The sequence below is a fragment of the Gouania willdenowi genome, chromosome 15 (assembly GCF_900634775.1).
Source record: "Gouania willdenowi chromosome 15, fGouWil2.1, whole genome shotgun sequence".
Taxonomy (NCBI): domain Eukaryota; kingdom Metazoa; phylum Chordata; class Actinopteri; order Blenniiformes; family Gobiesocidae; genus Gouania; species Gouania willdenowi.
In genome coordinates this window covers 15,836,492-15,850,827 of record NC_041058.1, presented here as the reverse complement: position 1 = coordinate 15,850,827, position 14,336 = coordinate 15,836,492, and the positions used below count along the sequence as shown (strand labels likewise).

The window sequence follows — 14,336 nt, the reverse complement described above, 5'->3', positions numbered from 1 at the left end:
TAATAAGATTAAATTTGGTTGGTTGAATTCTATAAAAAAAAAAGTGGGTCACGATTTAATGATGGTGGCAAAATTGTGTCTCAGGGTGAGACCAGTTGAGAACCCCTGCTTTATCTCACTAGCCCTGCCACCTATGGGCATAAACACTAATGGTACAAATAGCAAAAACACAAAACAAGAGAAAGCACAAACCTCCGCCAAGCACCAAATATCTTCGCAGTGATCCTCATCATGGCACCATTATCATTCACACTTTAAATTAAGTCTGGTAAAAAATTTCTATCCCCATTGATACAGTATATACAGTTGAAATGTATGGTCATCCACCCTTTTTTTCTTTTTGAAAGATTGCGGTGAAACGCGCAATCTGGATCTATCCAGATGTAACTCAGCAGGGTATTTAAGGATCGACATTTTTTATACTTATCCAGAATCTGTATCTTGATCTGGATCCCATCCAAAATGTAATGGAATCTTCCATGGCGTAAGGTCTGTCTTTGGTTGACATTTTGCCAAAATCTGTTAAGTACTTTTGACGTAACCCTGCTAACAGACAAAAAATCTATATAAATACCGGTGAAAATATTACTTCCTTGGCGGAGGTTACAAAACAGCTGCAATTTAAACCATATTTAACCCTATTTGGAAGCTCTGAGTAAAGTCCGACAACATAATATGGCACCAGTGATCATATCTCACATCACTCATATTTGCCAAGACAGAGTTTTTGCAGTTAAATAAGAAATCCCATGCAAACTGAAAGAGAACATGCAAATTCTGACCACATCTTTTCCAATTTTCACATTATGTTTACGAGTCTTGTGTGAATATGTTGAGGAAAAAGCATGTAAATTGGGATTTGACCTATTGGATTACAATTGTGATGGTGGTTACATAAACACAGAGCAAATGGAAAAAGGCAGTAGAAAGAGGAAGAAGGGAGCGACTGGTAGATGTGTGTTTATCAGTGATTTTAGAAAGAAAGGAAAGTGTGAACGTGTAGACAGACAAGGATGATGATGAGAAGCAGGGGGTGTGCAATAAGAAGAGACACACAGATGCTACTGGCTGCACACACAAACACTTGGTCAGCTTGAGCAGACCACACAAACACGGACACAGAAAACGCTTGTTTTTGGCAAAAACTCAACAAGCCCCACAGCCTCAACACTTCTTCATATTCTCACCTTATTCGCTCAGTGTTATGCTCAATCTTAACACTTTTTCCTCCCTCCATCTGTCTGACTTTGTTATGATAAATCCAAACCAAAAACAAGCCCACATACTGCACATCAACAAAGACCATGTATGGAATATAATGCAGCCAAAGGCACAAGGCTTTTCCTATTTCCGTCATTGATGTTTCTGTTGGAGCTTTCCCACTTTTTCTGTGAAAGCTGTAGCCTTTCTTGTGAACGACCATCCATCTTCCATTCCTCTTTTAGCCAGACTCAGGCCGCGGTGAGCTGGAACTTATCCCAGACCAACGCAGGGCGACAAAACAGGAATCCAGCTGACACAGGAAAAACTTGCACAGTGTTCACAAAATAAAACACAAGGCCCAGAAGCCAAACAAGGTTACCTTACTGTGACATGTAATAACATCTACAGCCTTGTGTGTTGGTGGCTTTTTTAGCCTAGAGATTTGACCTGGAGATTTGAATTATATTTAGTTTGAAGGATGTATTGATTTAAATGCTACAATAGCATTAATGTCCTAATGGTAATAGTTGTTATAAAGGTCTCTGTGTTCAACTCTAAGACAATCGGCACTTTTTTCTCCTTCTATGGTGGAAGATGAAATCTTGTGGCGCAAAATGATTTTTAATCAAGCTGTGGCCAGACTGTGTGTTCGGTGGGATAACCTTTTTGTTTTAAGTTTGTGCCCTCTGTGCTTTTCATGGCTGTTGCTCACTTGTGTTATGGAGTCTGAAAAAAACAATCTTAAAATAAGTATGGTAATATTAAGCTTTTCAAATTGGCACACAGCCAAGTGCATTGAACCTGTGGATCGTAAACACACAGAAGGCAGATACAAAATTCTAATGGACTGTTAAAGGTAGGGTCGGCGATTTTCAAAAGCTAGCATGATTTTGAATGTAGCCTCCCCGACGGCTCCGCCTTTACCCCCCTCACCCCTCCCCTCTGTGCCCCCTCACTCGCATGCACGCGCACAGCTGCTCCAATAGCGGACCTAAGCTCATCGCTTGTATTGTGGAGAAACTTTGTTGTCTCATTCAGCAGTAAGTAAACAATAAACTTTACCATTATATATGTTAAAAAAACCAAAATACCAAAAACTTTGTTTTAACTCTGTCAGCGGTGACGCACTTTCAGTGTGAGCTTGTGCATGCGAGGGATCGAGAATGAGCAGGGAGACAGGGAGACGTGATTGGTTAAAAAATACAGTTCGTTTTTTTCCATTGGTTGAAGTTATTACAGATTTACAGCTGCTACAGATGACAGATTTTCTTTGTTCTTTTTTCAGAGCACTTACGATCTTAATTTCTGTCAGGACATGAAGACAGTTTCAACCAAAAACTTAAAAAGTGTATCTGGAGAAAACTGCCAACCCTAGCTTTAAGTGACTGCAGCCAAATACAGACAAAATCTTCAGTATTTCTTTACATTTTCTTATTTAATGCCACTGTATGTCGCCTGTCAGGACATTTCCACGTTTACTAACTTGTTTCTAAATACCCACATTTTGCATATGTGGTTGTTTATTAGGGTCTCTCCTTGTGAGTTTGAACCGTGCAGGGAGGAAGAAAGTAGTTAGCATTTAGTGGCAGCACACTGCCATTCTTTTAACAGCTCTCACACACCTCATTAACTCTCTTAATGAGAAAGTAATCGGGTACGTTCCCCTCTGTCTTTCTGGGTTTTCTCCCCTTTCAATTGAAGAATTTAATTAGAAGTAATAGTTTTGGATAATAATTTTTCATCATGCAGTCAAGTCAATGAGTTAAGAAAATAATCACAATTTTTTTGGTTTATTTATTGTATTTTTATGAAGATAAATATTTTCCAGGGATCAAAAGGTCAACTTGACTTCTTCAATAATTAGTGTTCCTCACTTTTTAAAAATGTATAATAATTATAATCTATTGTAGCAATGGATCAGAATTTTTACTCCATTGTAATGGTGGGAAGAGCGTCTAATCTCATTTGGTTTTTAAAATCCATAATCCCCATCACCCATGATGATTCTACTGTAATATAGGCACATTTCCTCTTAAAATGTGACAAAATAGTCACGTCCACATGGCATCTTGGATAGAGACTCCATTCTGGTTGAGATGGTCATATAAAGAGTTTAGAAACAAAGAGAAAGAAAGTTAGCATTGTATTTTCTCAGCTGTACCTCCAACTCTATGTAAATTCAATGTGAAGTACATTGATTTAATTGACAAATACCAGTTTTCCTTCAATGACACGTGGGAATAAAGAAGTCTAAACAAAAATCTAGGAAGCAAATAAAGCTGTCAACTAACACACAAAAATCTTTCTTTATTTACTTATGCATCAATTATACGTTTTGCTAAATGACTGTTTGTTTCATTTGTGCATTGGACTATCCCTGAGAAATCTCTCACTTTAATTGGTGTTTCAGATATGTAAAATACAGTGATAAACATGTAATTACCAACAGACCTTAATAAAACACTAATCTCTCCATGCTACTATTATGCAGTGTTTGAGTAAAGCATGAGGAGAAGTGAGCTTGTGTACAGTACTGGTGCTGTGTACTTTGATAGAGATCAGAGGTTAATTATGTGAATCAGACAGGAACCAGACATTACCTTCAGTGTAGCACTAATCTCCAGACCAGGCGCCTTAAGCTATGTCTGATAAGATTGCTAATTATTGCAGATATACTCTCTGTCAAGGTTCTTGTAAACAAGAATATCACCGGGGAAGTTATTATGCGTGCTTTATTCTGATGAAACCATACTGTTGTTTGAGGTTTCTCTTCTAAGTGGAACATTGGAGAGTTTGACCGCAGTGTGTTGAGGTCTGTGTATTATACAGCGTGGACACACCTGAAAACATGTGCGTTACCTCATCATTAGACCAACAATGGGAATGAACTGTGAGCCACATCAGCTAAGGAGAGCCAGGCTACAGTAATGAACTAACTGCCCACTTGCAAGGTATGTAGTGTATTATGGTAATTTATACCAGGTCATGGCTGTTTCAACACGGAATACGCTACAATCTGGTTGACTCTCTTTAGCACTGGTTCACACACCTGTGATGAAAATGAGATGCGTGCAGTGTGCAGGAAGTAGAGGAACAGAAAGTTCTTGCTCTGACATCATTACAAGGGACTGTAAGATTGCTGGAGGCCTGGATGAAGACTACCTCAACCTATACCATAGTTTGCAGTAATGATTGTGTAGAAGGAGTCTGAGTCGTAGTGAGTGCTGGAGGAACTGATGCTCTTCATAAAACCTTGTTACCCAGTTGTGAAAATGGGGCAAAGTCAAGGGGTTGTGACCTCATTTCATTTTTGCTAATACTTTGGTTGCTCCTGCACTACTTCACAATTCAATAACCTTCGCTTGGGGAACTACACTCCAGTGTTTGCTCTGCTCTTATGTGACCAAAAGACGAGAAATAATCAACCGTATGTTTTCAAAATGCTACTTGGTCCTGGGAGTGATGTTCTGTTGTTGTATTTTGGAAAGTCTCACCTTCGTTTGTAATTGTTCTCACAATTCCTTCAACATATGTATTGAAGGAATTGTTGCTTTACAAGAATTTGGCTTCCTATCTGATCTGAAATGTTGGATATTTTTGGACACAGTTAGAGCTGAGCTTAGAAAATACCAACGAGCGACAACCACAAACAACATAAAATACAGCTTGGTCCCCCACAGAAATGTTCTGTTTGCCATTTCGAGAATGTACAAATAGAAATATCACTTTGCTAAATTTATAATCATGCTGGCCTGCGTGGGAGACAAACCCATCAATAAATCCCAGAGGACATGGAAAACTACAGACTGAGATGGTGGTGATTATTGTGTAAGATGTAAAAGAGGTGCAACACTATAAGGACATGAGGGAAATGCAGAATGTCATTGGGTTTGTGTTGAGACCTTAAATGATCTCAGTCATCCTAGTGTCACGAGGGTGTTGTAAGACTCAGTTGCACACCAAAAACAGTTTATGATGCCTTCATTGAAGGCACAAGTAATGAACGGTGGTTCAAAAGAAATTCAATGATCAAAGGAAGATTTAGATCCAGGTCTCCTGTATATCAGGTGAGAGAACTTACTTCCAACAGGCCAAACAGGCAACGTTCATGTTCAGAGGCAGTAAGCGGTTCAGTTTACCATGGCAGAGACAAAGAGATTTGGCCTAAGGCAGAACAATCCAGTTACTAGGGCTGGGATGTGGAGATGTTGTTCGAGGCGGTAGGCAGTTCGGTTTACCAGGTCAGACTCAGGGCAGGAAGTCCCAACCAGAGAGAAAATATTGGAGAGTCAGGCAAGCTACAACAGCAATCTGGCAAAGACCACATACTCGCCAACGGCTTATGCTGAATTCGATTGCACTCGAAAACCGGATAAATCTGACAGAACAAATGGGAAAAGTGCAATAAAATTGCCTTGAACTCGGGACCCCGACTCGGGAATTCGGGCAGGATCCAACCAGCCCGAGTCGGTCGGAATGACGTTTTAGCAAAATTGGCAGAGGCACTCCGTTAGATGTAAACAGTCACTTTCTCCTCAATTTTTACTTTTATGTGGCATCTAATATGGCATTTGTGTTACTAAAAGTGTAGTAAAACTTTGAAGTGGCAATTCTATTCCTTCTCTGTTCATTTGAACGCGGCTCTGCATGAGCATAGTTCAATGTTTTCTTTCTACAGTCAATGGTTTGATGATGCCTGCAGGATTCCCATCTCTGGTGCTTTCAAGTCCTACTTAAAGTATATGACGTTTCTCTCTCTCTTGCCCTCAAGGAGCTAACATATTTCCCCAGCAGGCATTTTTGCTCCTAGAAAAATATCAAAACAAACAGCGGCTTACTGTGGCCAGTCAGGTTTTCCGAGCTTACTGAATGAAACGCATTTACCTCGGAGGTCAAAACTGACGACCCGGATCTTTCTGGGTTCCGAGTGCCATCGAATGCAGCTTCATATACTGATTATCTTACTAATAAGGAGCAGGTTTGATTAAGGTGATTGTGTTAGCTTAAGGGGGAATGGCTTAAGCCAGTGAAGAAGTCTAATGAGAGTAGATCAACTGTGTACAAGACTTTAATGAATGCAATGTAATCTACAGTTTTTATTCCACTATCCACTTGCATACGTTTCTAACATCAGCTTTGTAGAAAGCGGCTATCTGCTAACTGATCTTTATCCTTCCTTGCACGTACTGTAGCCTCTGGCTCTGGCACTCCAATAATGCTGTCATAAATCATCAATAAGTAAAAATTTCAGTGTGAAAATGCTCAAATACATGCATACCATAAAGATATTTGCACACATATCCGAGAGAGGAATTCTCTGCAACCACACCACACTCTCAAACCTAAAAATGCAACGGCTGCAAAACGACAGAAAGGAGGAGAGAAGAATAAAGAGTCATAGAACTGATTCCAGAGCCAAATGGCTGAAAGCGTAGTTTTTAAACAGAGGTACTCGGCTTTTATCTCTGCCTTCAGGTGTTTTGCAACAGATCAGATAAAAAGAATCAGGTGAGTTTTACTTTCGGGACGTGATCAGGTCAAGTATGGCTGAATAAAAGAAGAGATATATGATCAGTAAATGTACATAACTTTGTCAGCATTATATCAGAAAGCAGATTTTAGGCAAATCTGATGACGAGAAAAAAGCATCTTATGTATAAACATTGTACATAAATGAGGTGTTTTTAGTGTCCTATAGCATGATCACCGATAAAAAAAAAAACATTCTGTAATCTGATTCAGTTATGTAAACTGCTTTATCACAATTAATCAGATACAACTGTAAATAATTGTTTTAAACTTCCCTCAAATGTAACATTCGGAATTCAAATCCCATTATTTAGCAAAAACTGAAGTTTACTAAGGCTAAAGCATGTTTCAACACACCTGAACCCATTGATTATGCCATCAGGTTGATAATGTGTGTGCTAGACCAGGCTAGTATCTAAAACAAGCTAGTCCACACATTTTTTGAGTGTAAAAGGACACTAGCTTTTCTTAGAATTATTAAATTATTATTAGGTCTGCCCATTTATCTGCTTAGGTACGCTGATCTGGTTATTTTATAAATGTATTTACATGTTTGTTTAATTGATTTCTACAATTCAAATCCCATTTTTATTCCAATATACCTTAGCCATAGTAATAATTACCTGAAAATCTAATTCACAAATTCCAGTTTGTTGGATTCGCAGTGCACAACTGCAAAGTTCTGTATTTTAATGTGAAGCAGGACATATGACTTTCTCTGTACCAAAACCAACAGATTGCAGGGAGATAATTGTTAACAGTCTATCTGTAGAACTGCTTGAAGACATCTTCATGAGATACTGCAGCATTGCACCAGGGAGACATAAGAATACCTGTTCTCTAAGACCAATCCTGGACAAGAGGCACAATCTCTCAATCAATAATTTCATTGTATGTTGTGCTTTCCCTGGGATTTCTCCTTAAAACAATGTCAGCACTATTCAATCCAAAAAAAACACCCAAAGACCAGGTGGGGGAGACGCTAGGTGTGACTTTACTTTCATACCTAATTTTAATTCCACATTGCTGAGCAGCACCTTGAGTGTTTATATAAGTCGATATCAAAGGCTTGTGCAGAGCTATTGTGTTGCCGCGTTGCATAGTTTTATAGATGCCAGCGTTCTGCTTTTGTAGCACTGTGGGTGGCCATGTGTGTTGTGTTTACATCTGTGGGAGCTTTCCATACATGTGTTCTGAAGCTGGGTTTTCTGCGTGTGTGCTTGTGTGCGTGCGCGCGTGTGTGTGTGTGTGTGTGTGTGTGTGTGTGTGTGTGTGTGTGTGTGTGTGTTAGAGAGTCAAAGCCATGTTTAATTCAGTCAGCGCACCATTGAAATGACAGAGAAAAGACTTTGCTAATTAAAATATTGGCTACTTGTGTTTAACTCACTCTCGGACACTCCCCACCTCTTTGACCCCTCCCCTTTCTCACTTTTTACGCACATGCACTTTTCAAATAGCTAATTTGTACGCATCGTTAGGTCCTCGTCACACACTTGCACACACGCACACACACACACACACAACTTGAAACAAGAAGATCATGTTCTTTGTGCCTCAGCATCTAAATGAACCCACTCAGTTGACCGCTCCTGCTGCTTATTTGTTTGGTTTGTGTGTGAGCGCTACAGTATGGCCAATGCACAGTGGACAAATTATAGCTAGAGTGAACAGTGAATAATGTAGCTACTAAAACATAGTTCTCCATGTGGTACCACACCTCAGGGTGTTGGCACACTCTGGAGAGAAGGGGGGGGGAAATGTGCCGTAGCTTTTTGTTACGCACCGCCGAGTGTAGCTAACGAGTGAGTGACATTGAATAGAGTGTTAATTCTGCTGGATGAAAAGCCTTCAGATACACTGGAAGTGAAAGTTTACAAAGAAAACTGTTCAAAAATTGTATTTATGAATTCAAACAAGGGCTCTATTGAACATGTGCCTATTGAAGGAGGGAAAAAAAAAAGAAAACTGAGCAATTTATTTATGCATAGCATTTTTGTTCTTTTTTTTGTCTTCACAGAGACCTCAGTGAAAACTTCATCCAGTCTATTCCCAGAAAGGCATTCAGAGGAGCGACAGACATCAAAAACCTGTGAGTGCCACAATTTTCAGAAGAGATAAGTCATGAAGTGCCTGTAAAGGACAATTCCTTTAAACATTCATCATATGAAGGGGGATGGGGAAGTAACAGCCTATAACAGCAAAGGTACAGAGAATGTTTAGGTCCCCCATGTGGGTCTCAACTCTGGACAAATGGTTAAATAGAAAGGCTTTGAACCACTTGGTAGAAAAGGCTAGTGCTCTTAAAGAAACAAGCCCGATAAAAACTCTTCTCATAATAGGCTTCTTACAATCTTATAAGTTGGTAGAAGACATTTGAAATAGTTTTTCAGGAGAAAAAACTATTTACCAAACTGTAAATTCTGGGACATTCTGTTCACAAATTGATAAAGATCATCCTGTGAAAATAAAATTACTCTAAAACTCACTGTAAGTTAACCATAGGAGGTTCTTCTACTCATTTGTGACTCAGTCATTCAACTAAGGACATAATATCTTGACCAGCGTTTATTTGTTTGTTTCATTTCCTGTTAGCAGGATTACCTAACAGATTATACCCAAATATAGACCTCATGCCAGGGGTTCTCAACTGGTCTCACCCACATTTTTCCACGGTCATCAAATCGCGACCCACCTTTTTTTAGAATTCAACCAACCAAATATAGCTGTTGAAAACACACATATATAATCTTTGTTAAAACATAAATCTGTGTATTTTCCTGCGCAACATGCATTTCACAGTATGCCTGTCAATAGAGCATTCCAACATGAGACATGAAGTATTCTTTTATTTTTGACCAGCTATCCGCGACCCACCCAATAATAATAATAATAATAATAATAATAATAATAATAATAATACATTTTATTTACATAGTGCTTTTTCAGTGCTCAAAGACACTTTACAGGGATAAAAACTGTAGTGCATAAACAATAGGTAAAAATACAGAGGCATAGAAGAAAGTAAAAACACAATGTAATAAACAATAGATAGACTACAAGATAAAATGTCTATGCATTAAAAGCAGTCCAAAATAAGTGAATTTTGAGGAGTTTTCTGAAGGTGAGAAGGTCCATGCAGTCTCTGAGGTTTGGAGGGAGTGACTTACAGAGGGTGGGGGCGGCAATAGAAAAAGCTCAGTCTCCCCAAGTTTGGCGCCTGGTTCTGGAGGGAGGGGACAGGAGGTTTGGCGACGAAGGAGCGGAGGGAGCGAGATGAGACCTGGGAATGAAGCAGATCAGTGAGGTAGGAGGAGGCCAGGCTATGGAGGGCTTTGTAAGTAATGAGTAGGATCTTGAATTGGATGCGCTGAAGGATAGGAAGCCAGTGTAGATTTGGAAGAACAGGGGTGATGTGTTCAGGGGAACGGGTGTGGGTGAGGAGGCGAGCAGCAGCGTCCTGGATGTGTTGAAGTTTATTGAGGGTTTTGGATGGTGTTGGGTCCTGACCCACCCACAATTCCATTTCATTCTGATAGGGATCTGATCAATATACTGAGTCTGAATCAGTTAAAAAAAAATCAAACAGTGGCTAAAATTTTAAAAAGTCGACATTTCAAAAATTCATATCTCGTTTATGTGACCAATCTTTATGAAATTTGACTCAGTTGGTTCAGTTTCATTCAGCTCGGATCCGGATTGTGCATTTATCACGATTTTTTGAGAAAATGGGGGTGTCCATATATCTGGATCTACTGTATCATTATTGTTGGCCTTTAAAGCCTTTAAAGTGTGAATGATTATGGTACCATGATCAGGATCCCTGATCCTGATAACTTCCAATATCTGGCAAAGAGGATATTTGGCGCTTGGCGGAGGTTTGTGCTCTCTGAGTGCTCTTGTTATCCATGTTCACATCTTGGCTAGCTGAATGAGTGCCCTTTGGGGAGAATAAAATGCTGCGTCTGTTTAGTAGCGTCTCCTGACTAAATAGCCAACAAACAGCACTCAAAGAGTGTGTTGTTAATGCGTGATTTACATCCTCAACATGGTTTGATCACATTCTTGCACATAAATACAGAGAAACAGTCTGCGCCGTCTGCACCCAATGAAATGACTAACAGTATCAATGTACTGTAGACTCTATCAATACTTACAACCTCACTAAAGGAAGAATTGTGTGTTTTGTGCAAAAATCCCTATTTTTACCCTCTTCATTTGTGTTATTTGCAGCCAATTGGATAAAAACCACATCAGCTGCATTGAGGATGGAGCCTTCAGAGCGCTGAGAGGATTAGAAGTGCTGTGAGTATCTAAAGTGAATCTATTCAATTAGCCTGTTTTATTCCATTAAAGCTGTTGTTTTAATGGAATAAAACATGGTTTTTGCCCTGCTGATAACCAACCTCAACCACATAGATGAGGCTTTGTTGATTATACTAAAACAGCCCTTAAGGAGGAGTGCTGGCCTCCCGGAGACCAAGCTCCATTAAGTAGACAGCAGCACCATCCCCTCATCATATTAACACCCCTTCATGCACAAGTACTCCCACCTCCATCAATACACCCTCCAGCCCCGGGCAGTGCCTCTGACAAGGGGGCTTCCATCGCCCCCTTCAACTTCCCATTCATTTATGAAAATTTTCTAAACATTTAATTAATCATCCCTTGTCAAAAAATATAATCACGGGCCACTATTAGAGCTCTCCATCGAGAACAATGTGGAATTTCGGTGAATGCTGAGGGGGAAAGGCTCTTTGACAGCTGAAGGACTGCTGTGTATAGTGTTTGTTTCACAGGAGGTGATGTGCTGCTCTCTTTGTCTCAGAACGCTGAACAACAACAACATCAGCAGCATCCCCGTCTCCAGCTTCAACCACATGCCTAAGCTACGGACTTTGTAAGTCACTGCTACCACACCATAATGACCATAAAATATGAATCTCATGTCATGTCAGTGCTCCACATATGTCACATTTCCTCTCCCTCTAACAACAACTGCTCCAGATATTAAGTTACACATTTATTAAAACATTTGTGTCTCCTTAACTGTGTTTAGTGGGGACATTTTGGGGCCCCCGACATCCACAGGAATTATTTTCTGCATCTTTTCTGTTTGTGTGTAAAATACACATCTGTGCACATGCTCCAGAGGCCCACCGCACACCAGAAGGAGTTATTCTGGACCGACACAGCTTTGCAGGAATGCAGTGTTTGGAGTACTTGGTTTTTTGGAAAAAAACGCTCCTTTAACTCTCCTCCTTTTTAGAATGTGCCATTTGCAATTACCCATGCAGCGTATCATTTGGGTTGTTTGGCCAGGCCAGTTTGGATCTGATGAGTTGTAGAAAAGAATACACTTTTTTTTTTATCCCCCCCATGCTATTTATGTCTTCCGTCGCTGTTTGCCAAACGCCTCAAATTGTGTGTGGGTTTTATTTTTCTATTTTACTTGACAGTCGTCTCCACTCCAACAATCTGAACTGTGACTGTCACCTCGCCTGGATGGCCCAGTGGCTCCGACAGAGGCCCACTATTGGTCTTTTCACCCAGTGCGCTGCTCCCATTGAGCTGAAAGGACTCAACGTGGCAGAAGTACAGAAACATGAGTTCAGCTGCTCAGGTAAGATTCCACTGAGACAAATATATTAGAAGCATTTTTTGTTGAAGTTAAGTCTCTTCTTGAGATCTCCGGGTGACTGTAATAAATGTACTTCATTTCATACAAATTGCTACAATTCATTTTGGATTACACAGTCAAAGTATTCAGACTGTTGTCAAGAGGAATTGATGGATCAATAAATAATTTTATGCGTGACAGCTAGGAAAAATAAAACAAAACCAATGACAAAAGTAAATGGAGTAGGTTTTATTTGTTTAGGGGAAGAAGCCACATGACTGAGAGTGGATGGGTCAATAACGCAACAACTCATTCATAATCCTTGTCCTTATGTCTGATGTTCTCCATTGAAATAAACAGGAGAAAGTTCAATAAACAGTATGAGGTGGGGCTGACACATTGGCTAAACTTCTCATTAAGCTTTTTTTGTTTATATATACAGTATATATATATATAGATAATATAACTGTTAAATTATTTAATATGAGCGATCTTCATTGGTTTCTATTGGGTTTAACATTTCGGTAACACTATACTTTTATATATATAATTTTTATACATAAGGCTGACATTACGCTGTCATTATCTGTCATTAGCATTATTAAGGTGTCATGAAGACTGTCATTAAAGGTGCAGTCCGCAACTCACAGATCCCTCTCTCCCCCTCCTTCCCCCCTGCTTTCTTGCCCTGCCTCCAAACTTTCCAAAGTCCCTCCCTCATAGGAGCTAACAAGCTAACGTTAGTCCGACAGCAACTTCCCAGTAATATAACATGCACTGTTAAAAGCATATTACTGCAGCTCTTCTCTCTCTCAATGTGCACACACCTCAGCAGCAGCAGCAGCAGCAACAACACAGTGTCACTTACAGCAGCCCACACAGAGGCTGCTGCATGCACATGAACAACACAGGCACTACAGAGTTTTAGTGTAACAATTACAAATCAAACATAATGTAAATCAAGCAGCAGTAATTATCTTTCAAGCAGAAAAGATTCTCAAAAAGACAGCGCTCCAGCCCCAGGAAGGGGGCGGGGACTGTGAGCAACAGCTGTCAGACAGTCCATCAAACACAACCCTGGCTCTTTTTGGTTCTTTTTGCTCGGTCGCGGTGCATTCTGGTAATCTGCCAAAGGCTGCAGGAGCAGCAGGGGGGACTCAATGAGTCTGTTTTTTTTCACACAAACTTCTAGTTTGATGTAAAGCTGTCCTTACATAGTGACAGCTTTAGTAAATATGACAAAAAGTCACTTTTACAAGAGTTGCAGACTGCACCTTTAAGTGTCGTTCGCTAAATTAGACCTGTAGCTAAATATGACAGATTTGGAGCTATGTTGGCATTTTTTGGGTTAGGTGGAGGGACACTTAATGACGGCCTTCATGACACCTTATTTATGCTAATGACAGGTGTCATGTCATAATAATGACAGCGTAATGTCAGTCTTATGTAAAAAAAAACTTCAAGTAGTGTTAACTATGCTTCTATTTTACTTAAAGTAAAATGGACAGATATGTGTATTTTTTAGGCTATAAATATAAAAAGCTTTGCTACTTCTTTATTCTTAAACTACAACTAAAAGGTAAAATAACAGACAGGCACCATAACCAGATCATTCACTGTGACATTTCTCTCTCTGTGTGATAGCACCATTTTGTGTCATAAAATAGCCCATAATGCATCTCAGAACCGTTACTGGCAGAAACTCCCCTTCCTTGCCTCATGAAAACATTGCGTCTTGAAATTTGCCATTTTGTTCTGGCAATGCGTGTGAGTGTGGGAGAGAGGCGACGCGCATTTGGGTGCGTCACAAATTGTAAGTGAGGTTATCATATCTGTGGATATGTGGACAAAGGAAAAACAGCATTTGAACCTCCCCTCGCTACAAAGCCATCTCGGTCAAAACACCAGCTGTGAGTGATGTTTGTATCTGTGTGTGTGCGTGTGATTTTTACATGGCCATACACCGTGACAGCACAGATCATTAACT

The 14,336-nt window shown here is 39.9% G+C and overlaps 1 protein-coding gene across 5 annotated transcripts in view; it reads left to right on the top strand.

Annotated features, from left to right (window-relative positions):
- The window catches only part of slit1a (slit homolog 1a (Drosophila)), a 121,456-nt gene that overhangs the window by 47,348 nt on the left and 59,772 nt on the right, over positions 1-14,336 (top strand). For all 5 annotated transcript variants that reach the window (XM_028468324.1, XM_028468322.1, XM_028468325.1 and 2 more), the window contains exons 5-8: positions 8,750-8,821; positions 10,963-11,034; positions 11,558-11,629; positions 12,189-12,352. In XM_028468324.1, coding sequence (XP_028324125.1) covers positions 8,750-8,821; positions 10,963-11,034; positions 11,558-11,629; positions 12,189-12,352 — 380 coding nt within the window. The remainder of the gene's footprint in view (positions 1-8,749; positions 8,822-10,962; positions 11,035-11,557; positions 11,630-12,188; positions 12,353-14,336) is intronic.